This window comes from Rhinolophus ferrumequinum, chromosome 13 (assembly GCF_004115265.2).
Source record: "Rhinolophus ferrumequinum isolate MPI-CBG mRhiFer1 chromosome 13, mRhiFer1_v1.p, whole genome shotgun sequence".
In the NCBI taxonomy this organism is placed as follows: domain Eukaryota; kingdom Metazoa; phylum Chordata; class Mammalia; order Chiroptera; family Rhinolophidae; genus Rhinolophus; species Rhinolophus ferrumequinum.
The window spans coordinates 50470523-50492830 of record NC_046296.1 but is presented as its reverse complement, the minus strand read 5'-3'; the positions used below and the strand labels follow the sequence as shown (position 1 = coordinate 50492830).

The 22308-nt window shown below is 49.5% G+C and overlaps 1 protein-coding gene across 3 annotated transcripts in view; it reads right to left on the bottom strand.

The window, feature by feature from the left end:
- GALNT14 (polypeptide N-acetylgalactosaminyltransferase 14) overlaps nucleotides 1–22308 on the bottom strand; it is a 189474-nt gene that overhangs the window by 44086 nt on the left and 123080 nt on the right. For all 3 annotated transcript variants that reach the window (XM_033124225.1, XM_033124226.1, XM_033124227.1), the window contains exon 3: nucleotides 2654–2752. In XM_033124225.1, the coding sequence (XP_032980116.1) occupies nucleotides 2654–2752 (99 nt within the window). The remainder of the gene's footprint in view (nucleotides 1–2653; nucleotides 2753–22308) is intronic.

Below are 22308 nucleotides of genomic sequence, written 5' to 3'. Positions count from 1 at the left end.
AGGCAAATCTGGCCCCAGAGTCCAATTCATGAACCACTTTAACCTGAGGAACTGCTCCTCTAAGTCTCCGACTTGACAAAAAAGCAACAGTAAGGAGACTGGATATAAACGACCACCTGTGCAGGCTCTAGAGCCCCCGTGGAAGGTGTAGGGCCAAAGGCTGCCCCAAGAAGAAGGGGCCAGCCCTGGGACTCACACACACACAGGGGCGGGCCCACTGTAACACCAAAGATAAACCATTCCTTGGGGCTTGTTTCCTCTCTCCTGTAGTGAGAAAAGTCACCTAACTCATCTACGTTGTGCTTCTCTCTCCCTCCCCCCACCAGCCCTCCATCAAGTCTCTGCAGGGCTCTCAGTGCCCTCGTGGGCACCTTTCCAGCCTGCAGCCCCCCAGCTAACTCAGGAGCCCGGGGCCAGAGGGCTTGGGCAGATATGGACAGAGAGGTGACGGCCTGGCCAAGTGCTTGCAGGAGGGAGGAGAGAGACAGTCCTCTCCAGTTCCTCAAGCATCTTTCCCTTTTGAGAGCCTGGCACAAGGCCGTCAGAATTCTAGAATGTGAAAGACGGAAGATCCTTAGAGAAGATCCTTTCATCGATGGCTAAGTGAGATAGGAAGTGCTCCTCATTCAGTCCCCTCTCCGTGGCTAGTGACTTATTTGTGCAACAGGGTATGGAGTGGAAGGAGGTACAGAATCATCCCAAAGCAAATGATACCTAGCCAGGTAGCAACTTCCAGAAGTTTCTAGAAGTACTCTTCCTTGCCTCTACCCCTAAAATTCACTTCCAGCCAGCCTGCTGATGATGTAAACATCCATGTGTTCACATGTGGCTCTCGGGCCCCCATTCTGCTGTTTTCCTGCACCACACCTGGGTCTGAGCTGGGGGCCTGGCTCACAGCGGAAGTTCCTAAGAGGCAGGAAATAGGTCCACACCTCTCTCAGCAAAGCTCCCAGCAGAGGTCGGTATGTAGTCTGGCACTGCATGGGTTCCTTCTGTAAAGTATGGTGTTGGTGGGCCCCAATCCCCTCCCAGAGTGCACCAGGGCCTTGGGGGCAGCTCTCCGTCAGGCTGGTGGACAGAGGCACTGGGCACAGCACCCCTAGCTGCCCCCTCTTCCATCCAGGAAGTCAGAAACCTGAGTCCTGGCTCCTATGCTTCCTAGCCCGTGGCTCTGGGCCTCCATTCACCATGTGCACCCCAACTTCACAGGCCCTAGATGGGGCCCCAACTGAAGTGAGGTGTTCTGCAGACTTAAAGTTCAGCATATTATGTCATTATTATTATTACTATTATTAATTATTGTTATAAAGTATCATTATTACTATTATAAAGAGATTGAGGAGCAGCTGGAAGAGGAGAAATATATCTTAGAGCTGAAAGGGATGAGTCTGAGGGCAGCAGCTGAAGTGCCCCCAAGAACATAAACATAGTGTTAGGGAAGTTTGGGGGGCCTGGGGCCTCCATATTATATTATATTACAATGCCCCCCAAATGTCCCAGGATAGTGCCTGAGATTGCTAAAAGGAAAGTTTATTGTGGGAAATGTGATGGGACTTGAAACATCTAATACACTTTTATCGCCATCTTTATAGATATAGTTAGTTACCTGCCCAAGGTCATACGGCTAGGAAGTGGTAGCTGAGTGACAGCAGGCCTTGATTTAGTAGCCCCAAGTCTCAGTGTCCTCAGCTGTACAATGGGCACAATGCTGGCTTCCTGCCTCCCCAATGGAGAGCATGAGCTGAGGTGTCGGCACACGAGGGGACTTAGTGACCAGTGGCTGCTGTTACCACCATCACCAAGATGACAATAAGGCTAGAGACTAGTGAGGAAGGGTGGGCCAGATGGTGTTAGGGGCAAGGGAGCCCGTGGGAGGGGCTCCAGATGAGAGGAAGGGGCATGGCATAGAGAAGGGGAGCCACACCAACCAGGGCAAGGATTCCTGGCCAAGTCTCTGTGGTCATCTGTGTTTTAAGGGGAGTTCTGCTGGGAGCTGTTGCTGGGACTTTTGCTTCTCAAAAACCCATGCAGGCCACAGGCCATACAACCAAGGACGTGCCTATGAGAGCAAGGGCATGGCGTAGACACGGAGCTGAGGGCGGACGCAGAGGCCCGAGTGGCAACAGGGCTGTCACCCGGTGGTGGCTGAGAAACCAAATGTTCGCCATGAGTGTCAGGTTGCTCTGATTTGCACCATGGGTCCTGGCAGCTGTGGGAGGCTGTGGAGAGGCAGGTGCTGGGACAGGCAGCTCTTGGCAGACCCGAGTTTTAATCCCAGTCTGATGCCGGGGGAGGGGTATGCACTCAGCCTCTCAGGACCCCAGCTCCCTTGTCAACTGTGAAATTAGGACTCATGTTCTAGAGGCAGTCTACACAGCAGTCAAGGGCAAGGGCCCTGGGACCAGATCCTCTGACTCTCAGTGACCTTCTGCAAGTCACCCAACACCTCTGGCCTCTGTGTTTCCCCCATAAAACGGAAGCATAGCCAGCCTCACAGGAGTGCGAGGAGTGACTGAGGGATGCACGTGGAGTGTCCCACAGTGCCTTGCAGGTCGTTAGAAATCCTGACGTTCTTATCCCAAGGCTGGTCGCCCCAGCAAGCAGACACACCGAGTTCCGGCCCTGGAAGCTGACCAACCAGGAAGGCTCTTACCTGCGGATGGTCCTGAGCAGGGTGGAGCGGGCTTCGTTGTGGAAGGTGATGATGATGCTGGTGGGAGGGAGGTCCCTGCAATACATCAGCAGGGTGCATCTGGGGAAGGAAAGACAGGAGACAAGGAGGACCGCTGGGGCAGAGCAGGCCTCAGGGGCTGGACCCAAGGGCGTCGCAGTGATTACCAGTATGGACAGGACAGACGCCTGGTGTCCAGTGGGGCGGCCCCAGCCGCACAGCACTGGACAAGACCCCAGGACCTCAGCCGGCCCTAAGAGGGACCGGGAAACGCCAAGAATGACTGACGCTGCACTTTCTACCACCTCAGGGGAACATGGGCTTGGAGCCAAATTAAGCTGAGATACAGACCGTAAAAGTGGGATTTCTCGCATGCCCCCGTTAGAGAGCAGTGGTTCCTAGCAGCTGCACAAACTCGCCCCCGAGTCTTGGGCTCTGCTCCCCCATCCGTGCCCGTGCCAGCTAGTGGAGGCCACACCGTGCTCTGGGCCAGCAGCTCCAGGCCACCACACCAAGCTGACGCCTGACCGCTGACCCCCACACTGAACCTGGCAGGTTGAAAGAAGCGGAACCCCCAAACCCCGACATAAATAAAACCCCATCTCGAAAAAGCATTCATTTCCACATGTCCACGATGATCTCGTATGGCAATTACATCTGGGGTAATCTCAATTTAATACCTTATTGCAAGTGAAAATTGTAGCCTGCAGCCTGAAAATTACTATAATAATGAAAATAAACCCACCAAGGGAGGCTGGTGCCACCAGGGGCTGTCCCTGAGTAAATGCCTCCTCCTGTTTCATGCTCTTTTTGAGGGCTGTCCAATCACGGGGAGGAGTATTAAACGAGGAAGTAAAGAACAGACGTTTGGTGAGTCAAGCATTTCCTCTCTTCATTTTCCAATTTCTTCTTAGGCCTGGGGCTTCTAAAATGGGGTCCAGAGACCCAAGAATGGACTTCAAGGGGACTGTGAGCCCTCTGAAATGGTCTGCAAAGCCACATATGCAAATGTGCCTTTTTCTTTTTTTTTCCTGGGAAGATCATTCATACTTTTTACTAGATTCTCAAAGAAGTCTATGGCCTAAAACACTTCAGAATCTCAATCCTAGGCCTCCCTGATAATTCTGAACACTTTTTCCTATGAAAGCAAACACTGCGTAAGAGAACTTATTTCGAGAAAGCTGGGCTGTTGTGCTCAGGACCTGAGCACAGCCTGGGCTTGGGTCACCTACAAGGAGCCAAGAATTAGGGAAGCAAGGTCCCAAGGGAAGAGACAGTGGAAAAGGTAAGTCATGACCTTCAGGCTTTCCTGTGCTGCCCTCATTCTCACCACATCCTGTCAGCTCCACCTCCTAATAAAAATGCCCTGAATCCACCCTCCTCTCTCTCGTTCCCTGGCTCAGAGAGCCGTTACTCCTTTTTGGGATTCCTACGGCAGCTTCCTGACCAGTCTTCCTGCCTCCAGCCTCTGCCCCTGCCAGTTATGTCCTACCGTCCACGACACAGCTCTGCCCAGGCCTCGCTCTGGCTTGAAGCCATCTAGTGGCTATTGATGTACTAAGTCCAAACTCCCTATCACAGCCTTCAAGACCTTTCACAGTTGCTGCTTCATATGCTGCCATAACTCTCTGCCACTGCTCACACTATTACTTCTGCATGCAGCAATGTCCTTCCTCCTGTCTCTACCTGATGAGCTTCTACTCATCTTTTAAGACCCAGAGCAAATGCCCTTTCTGCTGTAAAGGTGTTCCATACTCTCCTGGATAGGTAATGACCTGTCCTTTGTGCTCCCATAATTTTACACATATCTTCCAACACTTCTCAAGCTGGGACTGTCTCCCCAACTTGACTATGAGTTCCTCTAGAGAAGAAGCCTTGTCCATCTCCATGTACCTAGTATGGGAGTTACGTATACCACCTGCCCATTCATAGAGAAAGGGAAAAAGTCAGGAAATGCATTCCCAGGTCAGCTGACGACTTCGCCGTTAGTGGTTTTAAAAAGATGTGGTAGCCAGCCTCCCAGGTGGCTCCCCGTGATTCTTACCTCCTGGTCCTCATGCCTGTATAGCTCCGTCCATCCCTGAATCAGGGCTGGCTTGTATGACCAATAGCGTATGATGGAAGTGACAGTGTGTGACTTCCGAGGCTAAGTCATAAAAGCACTGCAGGCTCTGCCTTGGCCACTTGGAGGGAAGCCAGCTGCCATGAGTGAGGACACTCAAGCAGCCCTGTGTGGAGATGCCCACGGGCAGAGAAAATGAGACTCCCGCCCACAGCCAGCACCAACTTGCCCACCATATGAATGAGCCACCCTGAGTCCGCCAGCTCCAGTCAAGCCCTTAGATGACAGCAGCTCCTACAGTGCCAAGCTGAAACTACCCAGTTCAGATGCTCCAAATTCCCGACCCACAAAGACTATGAAGATAATCAATGATTCCTATTATTTTAAGCCACTAAGTTCTGGGCATGATTTGTTGCACATTAGATAACCATTACAAAAGGGGAAGGAAAATGCCTTGAGTAGGCCCCCAGTGAGACGAAGCCTTGCACTTGCCTTGCACTTGCATAAGGACCTTTGGACACACACCTGAGTGCAACAGCAGGTGAGGGGCACTGGGTGGCTCGAGGAGGAGGAGAGATCAAAGAACGTGGCATCGATGTCAGAGAAAGGAACCTGGGCTGTGATATCAACTTGAATCCTGGATCTGCTGAAAACTGTCTGTGTGCCCTAGGGCTCATCATGTACCTTCCCTGAGCCTCATTGTTGTCACCTGTAAAATGCAGACATACCTCCTTTCCAGGCTTGTGAAGACCATAGATAACTTCAGGCAAAACACCTGGTGTTTTGTAGACGCTGAGTAAATGGTAGCTAGAATTATTATCACAACTATGCAGCGGCCGAACGAGCATCTGCGCGATGTTCGGTGCTTCTGGATGAGAACCACACACATAGTTCAGAAAAGGAAGGAGCCTTGGAGCTGACTCCGTCCAGTCTCCTAAACTGGACAGAACTTAGTGACATAACAGGCGTCAGTTGGAGGCTAAGTTCTTGTGTTCCGGGGCCTCTGCCCACTCCAGTCTCCTGTGCCTACAGGATAGAGGACAGGAGGCTCTTCCACGAGGTCGGGCATATATCCCATAAGGACCTTTGGCATGCACAGGCCCAGGGAGGGCAGGCAGCAGGGTGGTGCTTTACACCTCAAAGCACAGGTACCCTGGCTCATAGGACGTCTCCATATCTTTCTTCTGCCCCTGCTCACAGCTCATGGTACCCAGCGTCATTCTTTGTCTCATGTGACCCTCATGACAGTCTCTGAGAACCTTCGCTCCACAGCTGAGGATGGCCGAGGCTCCAAATCTCTCAAGATCACATGCCTGCTAAGTGACTGCAAAGAGCTGAACTTAGGTCCTGTGACTTCTCAGCTGGTATTTGTCCCTAGTGTCCCACTGTGAACTCACTCTGGTTAAGGCCCAGGAGCCCAAGGGGCTGGTGCTGAGTGGTGCCCACCTGCCTGAACCTTGTGCACAAGCTACCTGTCCTCCAAGGCCCAGGGGACGCCCACAGCCCCGCTTAGGGACAAGCACTGGGCACTGACAGCAACAAGGCCAAAGGCCGTGAAAAATCCTTAAAACTGGACGCATTGAGGAGAGCCAGCTTTCTCGGAGAGCAATCTAAAAGACTCATCAAACAGCGAGATCTATTAGGGACACGAGGGGAATGAAAAAGTCTGCCAACACTGAGCTCTGGCGCCGGCAGACGGACCAGAAAGCATGTTTATAATTTATTAAAGACTCAGGGGTTTTACTGGAGAGAAGAGCAAGTGAGCAGGAAAGATCAGTGTGGGGGTGGAACCAGGAGGAAGGGCGGGACCGCTGCTGTGTGGGGAGACAGATGCCAGCCCCAGGCTGCTGCCTGATTGCCACAGCAGCTCCTGAATAATGCATGCTCCTCTGAGCTGATTTTCCACGTGTAGTTTCTTTTTCTTTTTCCTTTAAAGAAAGATTCAACTAAGACTCTTGATTTTCCTAAATTCAGGTGGGTCTCAAAATGCTTCCTGAACCATCAACTTCTTGAGTGTTCAGTGCCACTTATTTGCAGAGGTTGCTTCCAAGAGAGAGTTCTGAGATGCTGGCCCAGGGTGGGAGCTTCTCCCTCTTTCGTCTCTTTCCATCTCTCCAACCAGCCAATCACTGCTCCCCTGCCCACCCCTGTACCGCCCCTGCACCTGAACCTGTGCCAACTTAGGCATGCCAGAAATTCACTAAGCGAGGGTCCCTGTCAGTTACCACAGAAATGTAATGCTGTGCACATGCCTTTCATTTTATTGCACAAGTTCATTAAACTGACAGCAGCCCATAGAAAGTGTTATGATTATGATTGTCCCCATTTCAACAGGGGCCTCTGGTGGCCAGGGGCATGCCTGCTGGAGCACGGACCCAGGTCCTCTAACTCCCGGATATACAGTCTTCCTCCTACAGCATGCTGCCTTTATGGAAGAAAAGACGTGGTCATAAAGTATACACACTGGGGATTTTATTCTCGAGCATAAAAACAGGAGCGAGTGATGGAGAGAGGCAGCCTCAATAACTTTGAAGCAGAGAGGAGAACTAATCATTATTACCAAAATGTCCATGTAAAGGGCATCCGCTCTGGCTCCTCCAGAACTGACAATGGCTCCGAGTCCGAGAAAACAAATTCTTGAAGGGGCTCTGGTGTCCCAGCGGGGAGACTGAAGGCAGTCAGAGAAAGGGGAGAGGTCACACAAAGATTACGCACCGTGGTGTAATGGCCATCCAACAGGCCTGGGGTGGGTGGGACACACTGGGTCAAGCCTTCGTCACTGGCAGCTCGGCAGTGACTTCACTTCTTTCCGCCTTAGCTCCCTGGTTTACACAGATGACAATACAGACCTGACCTCAGGGAATATTTTTAAACTACTCCTTAGTGTTCCCTCCGAGCAGGCACTGCCCCGAGCACCTGGCATATGTGATGCTCCTAAGAGCCCTCTGAGGGGCGAGTGTTCAGTGGATTCACTCGTGAGAAGACTGAGGCTCAGAGAGGCCTCAGTCACGCACGGCAGCTAGTGACCCCACGCCGGCTGGACGTCCTGTCACCAAGCCCCGTCTCCGTGCCAGCACTGCTCCAAGCATCCGGCTGTGACTCAGGTCAACTCTGTGCCCTGTGCACCACGTGGACCCATGTGTTCACACTTGAATCGCCACCCCAAGAGCAGATTCTATGGAGCTCAGAATCTAGCAGTTGCATGACCGGCCCAGAAGGGAGGGACAGGCTGCCACCCTTGGGTAGTAACAGGAAGACAGGGAAACTTCTGGCTCAGCCGTCTGTCACAGGGACATGCTAACAGGCCGAGCCCACTTATTGCCCAGACAGAGCCAGAAAAGGTGAATGGAGGTGTGATTTCTAGGAGGCTTTGGGAGGGAGAGTTAATGAACAATGAACATCTGTTCCTAAACAAAGCTGCGGGCTGTCGTAATCCCGCCCCCCCTGCCTCCCCCATTCCTGCAGCTCTAGTGCACACTGCAGAGGTCAGACCCAGGCAGAGAAGACAAATGGGTTATCTCCCATGTTCTGTTTCCCGAACTCTACGTCCACAAAGGCCAAGGAAAACACAGACATAAGCCATAAAGTGGGGGTACGACTAGTTTCCTGGGCGAACGTTTCCTGTCCCCAAGGGAGTGACAATCTGTGGATTCCCAGATGCAGGGAGGTGGGGTACATCCTCCCTCACTTCCCCCACTTCTTCCCGTCTCCCGTGTCATTGCTCTAGGCCTGAGATGCCTCATGGAGACCACCATCTCCTCCCCTCATTTCCCTGCCACCAACACCTCCTCCAAAGCTGGTATGTGTGAGGAAGAAAGGACGAAGGGGTAAAGCTCTTAGCGCATGGCCTTTGGAGAATGTCAGTTCCCTGAGGACAGACATGGACAGTGACTTGCTGCCAGCTTTTAGAGTCATTTAGAGCTGAGAACACCTAAGGCATTTTCAGCTCAGTTCTGTGTAAGGAAGCCTGCTTTCAGCTCTGAGGAAAAGGAAGACGACTGGAAACTGTAAAATGCCACATCTGTGACTAGCCTCTAGGTTCAAACTCAACTTTTTAGAATTAAAAAAAAACACAAGAAGTCTAAGACATATGACAACTGTAAAATCAGAAATTCCTTTTAATCTCATTGCATGGGCAACACTGATACACCGTAAGAGATGAAATTTTTATTTCACGTCCATTTCCCTGCGATTTCAGATGCAGATTAATTTGTTCATCCACATAAACATGTACTGCTCCTACTTCTTGCCTCAATAGCCACCCTCACTTAGTATGGCAGAAATCCTGCATCTCCTAAAAGACACCTAAAATAATAGTGGGATCTGCTATTGCGTGAGACTGGCACGTTTGGAACTGCTGAACATGTGATTCAATGCCAGGAAGCTGGGAAGGGGATAAGTGGGTCAGGGCAGGGACGGAAGCCGCTGAGGAATTTCGCTGGGCCCTGGGGTGGGCAGCTGATGGCCCCCAAACCCCCCTCCTTGTATAATCTCCTCCCCTTGAGTGGGAGCTGAACCTGGTGACTTACTTCTAAGGAGCAGAATACAGCTAAAATGATGGGATGTCACTTTTGTGATTAGGTTACAAAAAACTGTGACTTCTGTTCTTTTGGCTGGCATGCTTTAGTGAAGCAAGCTGCCGTGTTGGGGAGCCCCACCCACATGGCAAGAACCTGAGAGTGGCCTCTGGTCCACAGCCTGTGACGAACTGAGTCCTGCCAACAATCACATGAGGGAACTTGGAAGAGGGTCCACCCCAGCCACGCTGAGATGCCTGCGGCCCCAGTTAATACCTTGACTGCTGCCTGTGAGAGACCCTGAACTAAGAACCCACAGAGGCCATGCCTGAACTTCTGACCCACAGAAACTGTGAGATGATAAACGCTGTTTTAAGCCCCTAAGTTTGCTGTAATGTATTATGCAGCAACAGAAAAATGAATACAGCATCCTTAGCTACCGAGAAAACATGTCCACCAGGGTTTCTCATGCCCCTGGGGTCAAAGCCAGATTCTCTTGGGTACTTGGTGGAAGTACTATGCAAATGCATCACGAGTCTCCCCAAATGGTACCCCCAGATTCCTCAGAGGGACCCATTTATTCATGCTCTAGTGGCCTCCATTCCACATGATGATGCTAGGGACGGAATGCCTTGTGGTCCCGACACACAGAGGGAAGCTCTCCAGTAGTACCTTCGGGAGTCATTCTAATCTTCATCTATTCAAGTCTCCTAGATGTTCCCAACATGAGCCACGATACATAAAAAGTCACTTGAGTAACTCTTCTCACTTCTCCAATGGATGGTGCATAACTAATACCTTTCCACGTGCATAGAGGAGAAGTTAATTCATTTCAGATAATGGAAATTGTAAGGCTTTAAGACTTAATTCTCTTGCAGAAGTCCAGGTAAAACAGGCTGACCTATAATAATATTGTAATAACTATGTATGGATGGTGTCAGATGGGTACCAAACTTATTGGGGTGATCACTTCATAAGGTATATAAATGTCTAGTCACTACATTGTACACCTGAAACTGATATAATATCATATGTCAACTGTAATTGGAAAATGAATTAATTTTTAAAAAGTTAAAAACAAAAAATGCAGTCTAAAAAATTAAAGAAAGAAAAAAAAATGGCTGACCTAGATGGTATCACGGACATTCCTTCATTCCACAAATACAAGGCCATTTGGCAGGAGACTTGGTCTCAGGGTAAGCCTATTGAGACCAACAAATGCATTCCCTTGTACGAACCATCACAATATTCTTAGTTGAATCCATAAGTCAGGCCAGCTCTGGGTCTGCAGTTTACTTCTTGCCCCTCAGAGGACTCTCCTGGATTTCTTAGCCACCTACTTGCAGTAGTATCTAATTTCTAAGAAAATCTACACCTTGACAATTCTAGGGCACTTCTCCATCACATTAATTGTAGGCTGTAGATCAGAATGGTGATCCCAGAAGTCAGCCCTGCAAGCCCATTTTCCTGGTAACATAAGAATGCCCAAAGGGGTCTCTGCTGACAAACTGGGAGGCTAACTAGGGAAGAGGGGCACTATGATATAGGAAGCCATGTTGTTCAGACTTTCCTGAAAGCTCAGTCTCCACCTCTACTTCATTTTGCAGCCCCCAGCAGCCGGAGACCTTTCTCTCTTTGGCTCCAGATAAACTCCTGGGTTGCTGCAATCCTGGATTGGAAAGGACCATAGAGATCCTCTGGTTAGGCAGTCCCTACACTCTGAGCTGCTAACAGTATCCCCAAAAGTCTGCGTATACTCTGTGCATAAAGTGTACAACAGTCAAATAAGTTTGCAAATAAAAAATCCTGGAAAAGTACCAGATTACCTTTTTGGTGATCCACCAATGCACATTGCCTTGATAAAGGTTCTGAGACTTGTGCTAGCCTACTGTTTACCAAGCCTTGACCTCATGACCTGCCCCATCCCAACTCTGGCACATTTTCTTTCTTCCTAGCATACAATCCTTTGCACATAACAGAGACTCAAATATTTACACTATATGTACTGAGCCACGCCTATTATTTAACATCCTACTAAACAGAATTGTGGGACACAATAAACCTGTGTGGGACACTGGTTTATAAAATGTTGGTTCCAGCTCCCTGCTTTTTGACAGAGGAGGAAACTGAGGCCCAGAACAGTGACTTAACCTGCCCAAGATCATTGTGGTAGTTAATGACGGAGCTAAGGTCTCCTAGTTCTTGGCTATTGAACTTGCTGTTTTCTTCAAGTACTTAGGCTTGGGGCCCCGTCAGATGGTGCGGAGAGACCCCAGGCCCCAGTCCACCTAGGGTTACTGGCCACCTCCCTCTTTGACCACTCTCTCCCCCAAAATACTCCCACCAAGGTCACTACTCCTTCTCTATGTTGCTAAATCTCAGGGAATCTTTTAAGTTGTTATCCTTCTTGTCATCTCAGTAGCACTTGACATTGAGGGTCATACATTTCATTAAATGATTGGCTCTTTCTCCTTGGCTTGCATGAAATCTAGCATGGCTATCATCTTAGGCTGTTTCCTCTTGGTTTTCCTTTTCTTTCCCTCATCTGAAATTCTGGCATAATTCTCTCCTAAGACATACTCTTTTCAGTCTTTCTTCTCTTCCGATTATCTAACTTATTTCCAAGGCTTCCATTTCCCATCTGCTTGCTAATAACCTCAACCTTTACCCCAATCCTGAGGAGCATCTCCTCTGGGATGTCCTCAGGAGATGATTATGGCTCAACACTCACTGCCCCCAGACCTGCACCGTCTGATCCAGTAGCCATGAGCCACGTGTGGTAACTGAGCACTTGAGATGTGTCTACTTGGAATGGAGATACACTGTGCACGTGAAATACACGCAAGATTTCAAAGACTTCATATAACAAAGATGTGAAGTATCTCAGTTTTTTTTTTTTTTTAACATTGCTTATGTCAAAATAATATTTGGGTGTCTTGGGTTAAATATGTTATTAAAATTAATTTCACATATTTCTTTTTACTTTTAAAAATGTGACTACTAGAAAATTTGAAATTACATATGAGGCTCACCTCCATTTTTATTGGACATTGTTGCCTTGGGTCATTACTGAACCTCAGCTTGTGTATAATCCAATTTAAAATTTCAACATTAGTGTCAGAGAATGGTTTCTAGGTGTGGCGTTCTTTTGTATAAGTAAAATAAAATTTAAAAAAAATCATGGAGACCATTGCTTGCAACATTCTATTGTGCAGGAAAGACTGTATTATAAAAATCCTATCATTTAGCATCATCGTAATTTCATAAAAGAAAGGGTGTTTAAACACTAGGAAAGGCTGCAATCTCAGAACAGCTAAAAGTCCTTTAAATTGTAAAACTTAGCTTTAAGAAAATCTCCCCCAACTCCCTGGATCAGGTCAGTACTAATTCACCGACTGGCACCTGAAAGTACAGTTCAAGGGTCTTTTCCACTAAACTGTGATGAGCCCGAGTCTGTCTGACCACTTGTTGCAGACAGCATGGATAGTGAACGCAAAAGACAGGCCATCTCCACTCTTTGCTCTGGAACCAGCAGCCCCAGTTCTGTTCTTGGTGCTACCGATGCAAACCAGTAGGTATGGTTTTTCCAATGTCTGGCCCTATTTCTCCTCAGGAACTTCTGCTGCCCATGCTGTCACATGGAATCTGGGTTCTCTGCTGACTTGGAGAATGCAGATGCCTCTGGCTACACTGAGACCTCCTAGAAATGACCATTGCTCCACTCTATACCAGGGCCCTTTTGTTTTCCCAGACAACTCGTTTTAGTCTTTGACGTTGACGTGGGACACTGACGTTTGGTGAGGCAGCAGTGCCTTCTCTCCAGGAAGATCAGCTGCTCTTGGGAGGCTTCTCTGGGGACCCTGCCAGGACCTGTGTTAGGTGGTACCAGGCACCACCACCTGGAGGTCAGTTGTGTGCATATGCGTGTGCATGGGTGCGCGCACACATGCAGGGGAAAGTGTTCTCGAAAGGCAAATGCAGGGTCTAGCTGGGATCCAAGTATGGGGCTGGGCCAAGGCTTCTTTTTGCAATGTTTCCTTTAAAAGATTCCTCAGTATCTGGGACTACGGCTCCTTCCAGTCTTGTTTTAGCCCTGCTTGCATCACATTCCACAGTAGTAGTAATAGATACCTTTTCCTAAACCCTCAGATATTCTTCAAGAGCTTTAAACCTGCAGTAATTCTCCGAGGTGGGTGCCACGATCCCTCCTCTCACTGAGAAGACTGTGAGGTCCCCGTCAGTGAGCAGCAGAACCTCGGTGGAAAACCAGATGGCCTGGCTCCCAACTCTGTGGCTCTCACACGCTCTACTAGAATGCCCTTTGACGGTCGTCCGACTCACTGGCTCACAAACCTTTTTTTTCATACTGGCCTTTCTCTCTGTCTTTGGTCTTGAAGGCTGCATGCTGGAAGGTTCAGGAAAGATGGACAATCACAAATCTGGGCTGTCCTGTCCCTGACCTGCTAAAAAATGCTGTCTCCCCTTGATATTCCCTGAGCTATTTCCTGATTTTTTTCAGACCTTCCAGCTAACAGATTAGAGAAGAGCCATTCCCTCCTTTTACTGAATGGGGGAAACGTTCCTCCAATTGAAGCAGCTGAGATAAGACTTGTAGCGTAGGGATTTCAAGGATGTTGCCAGACTCCAGCACACTGAGCTCAGCAATGGTCTGGTTGAGGGCCAGTGTCCCACCGCTCTTCTTCTCCAGGGCCTCTCTGGAGGGTCTGAGGTGGAGAGGTAAAAAGCAAAGGTTTCCCACACCTTTCTGCATTCTCCTAGTCAGTCAATCCATCCTTGAGTCAGTCCTGCACCAAATTCAGCTTCCATCCCTTCCTTTTATTCTCACTTCCATGGCCTGCCGGACTGCAGGAGCCCCCGGACTATTCTTCAGGCCTGCAGACCCGCCCCTCCCTCTCATTCCTCCCGTCTTCCCACATTAATCTTCCACACATGCTGCTTCACACATATAACTCTCTCTACCTTCAGGAGTTACCTGAAGCTAAACCTTGAGCACATCCCGAGGCCTCCAGCATCGTGTTAGCCCTCCAGCCCTGCCCCACAGTTCTCTTGCCTGAGTCTTCTGGCCCTGCAAACCCAGTCCACTCACCTCCCTCCGTCCTGCCCTGGTCCACAAGCTCCACACATTTCCCGTCTAGTCATCTTCCATTCTAGATTGTAACTGTTGTGCAATGCTTGGCCTAAGTTGGCTTCCTCCATCGCACTTCTCATGGTCTGCCTGGGTTACAGGCCTTTCTGCATAGCGATGCCTTCCTCTCTGTGGGCAGGGGCCACTTTTCTACTTCTTTATGTTCCCCTGGGCAAGTTACTCAACCTACCGGAATCAATGTCCTCATCTCTAAAACCAGGATCACAGCAAAGTGGTTGTGAGGCTTAACAGAGAGAACGTATATAAGGAGCCTACCACATGTCAGGGGAATAGTTTGATCAATAAATGTTGGCTGATTAAGGTCCTGAATTTATGTGCTAACAAAGAGAATTCTTTGTTGAGTGAAGGCAGTTTTAAATTTCCCGTGATTTCGTTTTCTCCCTCTGTTCTGAGGATTCATTCCCAGGTCTGCACTCCCAAGTCCTGATGTTTTCAGAAGACAGTCTGAGAATAAGCGCAGGGAGGTACTCTTCGAGTCCATATTCACTGAGCTGACGGTGGTGAAGAGCCTGGCACTGTGTGAGGTTCTAGAGGGAGACAGAAAAGTCAGCGTCCCTGCCCCAAGTCGCTCAAGGTCTCGGAGAGGAGACGGAAGTCAAACTGATGCTTGCAACTTGGGGTGACAGGTGCTACTGAGAGGTGAGTAGGGAGCAGTTACGAAACGCAGCCTGAGCAGGCAAGGGGTCTTCCTGGGGAGAGCACCCTCTCCCCACCCCACCCACCACCAAGCAGATTCCTGAAAGGTGAAAGAGTTTCCTGAGCAGAGAGAGCAGCCGAGGTGAGAGGTGTGAACCCTGGGGCACAGTCAGGCAGCTGCAAGCCCCAGGCCGGGCTGGGGTAGATGAGCTTTAGGGGAGGAGTGAGCTGAAGTCACTGAAGGGCTTTTAAAGAAGAGCGATGTGTCTGCATTTGGAAAGCGCTCATGGAGGACGTGTGGAAGACGGACTGGTGTGGGGCCAGAACCAAGGAGGAGGGCGGCCAGAGGCTGCTGCACTTACCCAGGCAAAAGAGGATAGCAGCTGAGCATGGCAACAAGATCAAGGACCAGGAGATACCTAGGAGGCAGACGCAACAAAATCAGGGTGAGAGACGAGTAGGACTCCAAGGACTTGGGCTTAAGTCAAAGGGTAATGAGCAGGTCCTGCCCTGACATCAGGCAGGTGAGAGGAAAGTGGGTGCTTGTCGTCTTGAGAGGTGGTCTAGTCAGGCGCAGTGAGGCGTGGGTAAGGAATAAACGATGTGTCTGTGTGATGAATCAAGAAGGAGAGACAGGGAGGAGCTGGGAAGCAGGAGAACGACGTACTGATGCCTGCTCTGGCTACCTTCAGGGTCCTTGTCAGGGTCAGGTGAGGGCAGAAGGTGAAAGCTGTCAGGATATGATAAGCTTCAATCAAATATAAAGGCTTCCTCTTGTTGCAGCAGGGACACCGAGGATAAGCACAGGCTCGCCGCTGACCTGCCTCTCGTTAGCCCAGCTGGAACCTGGGCTGGCTACGTGACTCCATGGGTCCTGCAGCAGAGCCTTTCTTCTGTCGCGTCACACATTCCTCCGCCAGTTTTCCAGCCGCCCTTGGGCCCTGCTGATCGGATCGCTCTATCCCACTGTCTGTCACCGCAGCCAGCCTCCTTTCCACAGCTTCTCCCACCCACAGCTGTCATCTCTTCTCTGCTCTTTTCATCTCTTGTCAAACACATTTGTACTTCCTGGCCCCCGGCCCTTAAATCACTCTCTCTACTGGTCCTGGCTCCTATCCTCAGTATCTTAAAAGTATGAATTTCACCAGAGCTGGCATCACAATTGCCTCACTGCTTATTTTGCCTTCCACTTTTTAAAGTAAGTTTGACATTCGAGCAAGTTAAGCGTTCAGTGCCGGGAGCCAAGGCCAAGGCTGAAGCGGCTGAAGCTCTGTCTGTGCCCCTTCTAACCCTACCCCACCTTGTTGTTGGAGCACACCCCAACTCAGAGGTGGGGGACAGGGCGCTAAACCAGGACTTCTCCAAGTTCACTCACGTAGCCCCTTTTTCCTTTGACGCTCTCACCCTCTCTGCCCTGCCTCTCAGACCTGCTTTTACCCACAGCTGCACAGCAGTAAAAAGATTGCAGGGCCGATGTGCTAATACTGATCCTAATTCTAATACCGATTTGACTACTCGTCACCACAGCTAACACAGTCACCAAGTACTCACTCGCAGTTACAGACTGTGCTCAGCATTTGACATGGACTGCAGATTTGCTCACCCTCCCAGCAATCCTGGGTGCCATTATTAGTTCCATTTAATAGATGAGGAAGCTGAGGCTCAGGGAGTTTGAGTAACGCACCCATGAACCAGCTGGTAACTGGCAGAGATGCCTTATCTCAAAGCTCAAAGGCCTACGTCTCCTATTCACCACTTCCCTTGCCCGGACCTCAGTTTCCTCCCCTGTGAAACGGCAATGCCTCCTTCACCCCAAAGGCTACTGAGAATGTCATGTGAAACAGAAATGAGAGCTCTCCGTAAAGTCTCACCTTAACATAAAGTGCGATTGTTCTTATTCTGAGTCCTTACTGCAAGTTTCCGCCTTTGACTCAGGCATTGCCCCAGGTACCCGGAGCCGCCTCAGGATTTCCCAAGCCAGTCCTGCCAGCCTGTTCCTTGCTGGCCTTAGAGGCCCACGTGGCCTATCACACCAATGGTTCTTTAAAGCACTGGGGGGAAATGGTAACTGAACTTGACAGTGTTCTGGGTTTTAAAGGGAAAATGTCTGTATATTCCCCCTCCTTATGCTAGGCTGAAAAACCTGGGCAGTTAAGCTGCCACCCACGTGATATGCCAACTCCAGGAGCAAACAGCTTGGCTATTTTGTGTTTAATAGATCCTGGGGCCTTTAGATAAGTGCAAAGACTGTGTCACACCAGCTTACATTTGTGTCTTATGCTGGGAGGGGGTCTGGTGAGCTCCATCGTGTGGACGGCACAAGGGGGTGGGAAGGCATCAGGAAGTGGACAAGGCAGCTTTAATGGTCCTGCAGGTCCTCCCGTCCTGTTGGGAAAGGCAGTGTGTGAGGGGAAAGATTAATGCAGGGCTGTGGGGGAGGGATCTGCTGCTGAGCTGGAGGAGTCACGCATCTGAAAATAGCCTCCAATCCGATTCAGTTCCTAAGTCAGTTCCTGCATGTCCTTACTGGCAGAAGTATTATCAACCAGCAGCCAGAGATGAAAGTGACCTTAATAACCATCTCTGAGCTACTTCTCTCTTCGTACAGGTAGGAAAATGGACGCCAGCTTGCTGAAGAGTCAGGCAACATCCTAGATAAGATGCAGGTCTTCTCACGCTCAGTCCATGTTGCCTCCCTTTTTCTCACGCTGCCGAGATGAGTGACAAAACACCAAAAATAATCAGAAGAAAAGAGAGTCATTGAGGACAGACTAAGAGCCAGGTTTTCTGTTTGGTTCTTGGGCAAAAGGCATAGGAAGTTGAACAGAGAAGGGGCAATACACTTGATTGGGTATTCCAGTGGACAATAAACCTATGAAAAGATGTTCCACTTGACTGATCAGAAGGGAAAGGCAAATTTAAACCACAGTAAGATACTACCACTCAGCCTCTAAAAGCACTAAAATGAAAAAGACAGACAATAGCATCTAACAGCTAACAAAGATATGGAGCAGCTGGAACCCCCTACACTCCTGGAGGGTGGAACCAGTAAAACCACTTTCTTAGATGTTTGACAGGATCTATAAAAGCTTCAAGGGATACGTGCTATAGACACACGTATGCATGTTCACCAAAAGACAAGTAAAAGGATAATCATAGAAGCTCTATTCATAAGAGCCCTACACTGGAAAAACCCCAAATGAGTATTAATAGTGGAAGAGAGATATGAATTGATATATATTGATCCAAAGGAATATTATACAGCAACATTAATGAACACACTGTGTCTTGCAAAATGTGGCTGGATTTCACACATCTAATTTTGAGGGAAGCCAGACACACAGGAGTATATACTGTGTCATTCCATTTCTATGAAGTTCAGCAACAAGCGATGCTAGTCTATGGTGTTCAAAGTCTGCACAGTGTTAATCGCAGTGGGGCGTAGGGGCAGGGGACGAGGGTGACCTCTCGCACACCGAGACTTTTCTTAACTTCGACCGAGGTGCTTGATATAGGAACATGGCCGTGTTCTCTTTGAAAATCTCTTCACACTGTACATGAATGAAGCGTGAACTTTCCTGTATGTATGTGATACTCTGATATAAGGTTACTTAAGAAAAGATGAAGAGAGTTTCCGGTCTTGGGGCATATTTTAGACTTGCAGCAATATTTCACAAGCCATGGAACTAGAAGGATTTAATAGAGCCCATGAAATAGGCAAGGGCCACAGCCAAGCACAACAATGCCTTCTCCTCTTCTGAGAATTCCACAGCCATTCTGGGGTTCCCCGTGGCACTAACGAGAATGTCCCACACTGAAGAGTACAAATCCAGGGTCTCCTGCTCAGCCTTCTGCCCTCTTAAAAGTGCACACACACACACACACACACACACACACACCCCAAACATTTTTTTTTTTATTTTTAAGAAAGATAATTTAGAGAAGAGAGAAATAATACCATCCTCCTCTTGATGTTACTGGCCCAGAGTGCATGGGCCTAGGCTTATTTTCAAGGCCAGCTTAGGGAACGTTCTCCCCTTGGGAAGTTACCCACAGGTGAGGAGGTACTGGTGGCCTATGGAGGGCACTGAGGCAGGTGCCAGTCGCCAGGCTGGGGGATTTGCTCTCTGGGGGAATCTAAGCTCCATGAGAACAAGTGGTTGGAGTGCTTGTTTACTGATACATCGTTAATACTTTATACTCACTAACTTTCAGGATGAAGTTTTCATAGGAATTATTTAATTCCAAATCAGTTTCCCATCCTGGGTGCTGAACATACTTCTCTATCTCTTTCTACATCTTTCTATCATCTCCTTCCTCAGGCAATATGTAATAAAGGAGGCAAAACCAGGGAAGAGGTAGGAAGAAGCAGGGAAGTCTGCCCCCCAGACTAAGGCCATTTAGTACCTTTCAAAGGCACACAGGTTCTCCTTGGTTACCTGCCCATTAGAATTTAGCCTTGGTGACAGAACATCAGAAGAAATAATTGACTCCATTAGCTAATTAATATGTTATTTCCATGCCTCCAAGCAGGGATAACATAAATATCAAACTACCTTAACTGGAAAACCCAGAATCCTCATGCATCATCTCTTCTCCTTGCTCCACAAGCTCAACACACAGACACACATACACACACACACACACTGAACTTGGATTATAATAGAGGCGTTATGTTTGTGACAGAATAAAAAATACATACAGACCTAGAATCTGAAAACTTAACTTTGAGTTTCTGCCAAGCATTGACTAGCTGGGTGACCTTGACAAGTCCCTTAACCTCTCTGAGCCTGGAGCTCCTTTCCCAGGTATGTGGTTAATCTGCTAGTCTTGTTCTTCTGCCCAAGTCTCCACAGCCAGCACTAGTACTCCATCCTACAACCCAGAACTTAGTTTGGGGGTAAAGGACAGACGCGCTTTCTAGGTCCCCAGCAGCTCTTCTTCCCTCAGGATCAGTTCTTGCTCCCCATCCCTCCCACTGCACCTCCGAACAAACTCCCCAGTGTAAGACCCAACTCCCCTACCCGGAGGATACCAGTGCCTTAAGCCAAGATCCCACACCACGCTTTACCCCGTGAACTGGCACGCAGCTCAGGTTACGCTGGTTTTGTACTGTTGCCCACCCTTCTCTTGGGGCGGGGGGTGGCATCACTGTGGCTTGGCACAGTTCTGCTCAGTCCTTCCATGGGCCCCTTCCAAACCTGGCAGGAGCTCCCAGAACGTGGTACTGGCCAAGGCTGTGTTGCTTAGGGCATCCCCCGGGTTTGCCGTGATGACGAGGCAATGACAGTGAGAAAATAAAAGCATTACAATGCTACTGAATTGATTCTAAGCTCCTTATCCTGAATTCAAGACTCTGCCACAACATGACCCCAAGTTCCCCTTCCAGAATTATCTTCCCCTCACCCCTCTGCTCCATCATCCCACACTCCAAGGAAACTGGGCGGAATCTTACAAAGCACTGCGGCTTTCTACCTCCTTGTCTTTGGTATGCTGCCCCCTCAACCTACCACTGGCTAAAATCCTACCTGTCTCCCCCGGTGCCTGTCCAGATGCCAGCTCCTTCAAAAAGTCTCTGCCTCCCATCCACGTGCAAATTCCTGCTCCACAGGCTAGCCTGATGCTGTCTTTTTCACAAGAAAGCTCCTAACCTGTGTGGTCTGCTCCATGGCTAAGGCAGACATAGCTACGCCCACACCAAGGACACGGCAGGAGCTGGGTGCTTGGGAATCAAGAGCAGTAAGTCTGGGCATGAACCCCAGAATCAAGGACACGGCCTCACGGCAATCCACAGCTGAGCGTCAAGAATCCGTCCCATGTGCATTTCTCCCACTGGACCATGAGCTCTTCGGGTGTGGGGGCCAAATTCCTAGCACAGAGCGTGGCAGGGGGTTAGTGCTTGGAAAATGTGATGAGTGGGTGAATGAACACATGAATGAATGAATGAATGAATGAATGAATGAATGAATGAAGTGCACAATGCAATGTCAAAGTTGGTGAGAATTAACTAGGAAGCAAAGTATAAGAAACGCTAGCTAAAGCAGTTTGTCCAGATGACTTCCATAAGCAGGTTTTCTCGACTGGTCCCCTTTCCGAGACTAAGGAGCTGCCTCTGGGACCTGTGCCTGAAACTCACAGAGCAGCCAGTGGTGTGAGGGGCAGCAGGCAGGGACCTAGGGGGCTGGGAGCGGAAGGAATCCCGGCCCAGAGGCACTTGCTAGCTCAGCCTCTGTGGTTTTTCTTCTCCTACCTGCTGAGGACCCCTTCTGAGGCTCCGTAGGTGATATTCAAAAGAGCTGCCCGTGGCAGCAGACACAGTTCTCCTGCAGAGCCGCTTCCAGGATGTTCGGAAAGTCCTCCGGCTGCTCCCTTCCAAAGCTCCCTGAAAGTCTGAGATGCTCTGGAGTCCAGCGCACTCAGAGCCACTGCCAACAGACTCGCAAACTCCTGTACTGGAAAATGATGCACAGGAGGGACCAGGATGTGGCAGACGGGGACCTTGTGTGCAAAAGCTAAGTGTCTGTGATGGGTTCGCCCTCCCCTCCCTGCCACCTTGATGTGCAATCACCAATTCTGTGCCGAACTCATGGAATAGCCTTGCCTCTGAGGGAATATGAACATTTTTTATGCTTACCCGTTCTGGCCATAAAGATTTTTATCCTATTACAGCTAAGGGACGAGTACAAGGAGAGAAATGACCATGATCGTTGGCAGCCATTCCAACTGAGTAAATACAAGGAGGGAGAAATGCACGTCGAAAGTGGGCCACTGCCCCTTCATTTCCCAGGATGAAAAGGAGCAAAGGAAAACCGTCTTCCTGGTGAGATGTATCGAAGTGTGGCGTTTTCCCTCTAGGCAAGCAGTGGGCATCCCCCTGTCCGAACCATTTAGCACGGCCCTGGACACAGCCGGGAGAATGTGCCGAAGGGAACAATCAAACCCAGCCGGGCCAGGAGGAGGTGACCTGATGGGGCTTCCCCGCTCTAACTCCTGCCAGTCCAGTGCTCACGGGTGCAGTCCTTCCTGCCACCAGCTCCCCCGCAATCAAAGCAACTCCATAAGCATTGCTAGGTAACCATGAAAATATACATTTGCTTTATCAAAATATTTCCCCCTTCTCAAGGGGTATGTCCCTGTTGAAGGGCTTCTCGACCGCCAGATGTTTTATGTGCTACTTGGATGATGGTAAATCCAGCTGTTGTCACCAGGATGTGTGGACAGCGGTGGGGGCAGAACTGGAGAACGAGGACCATGT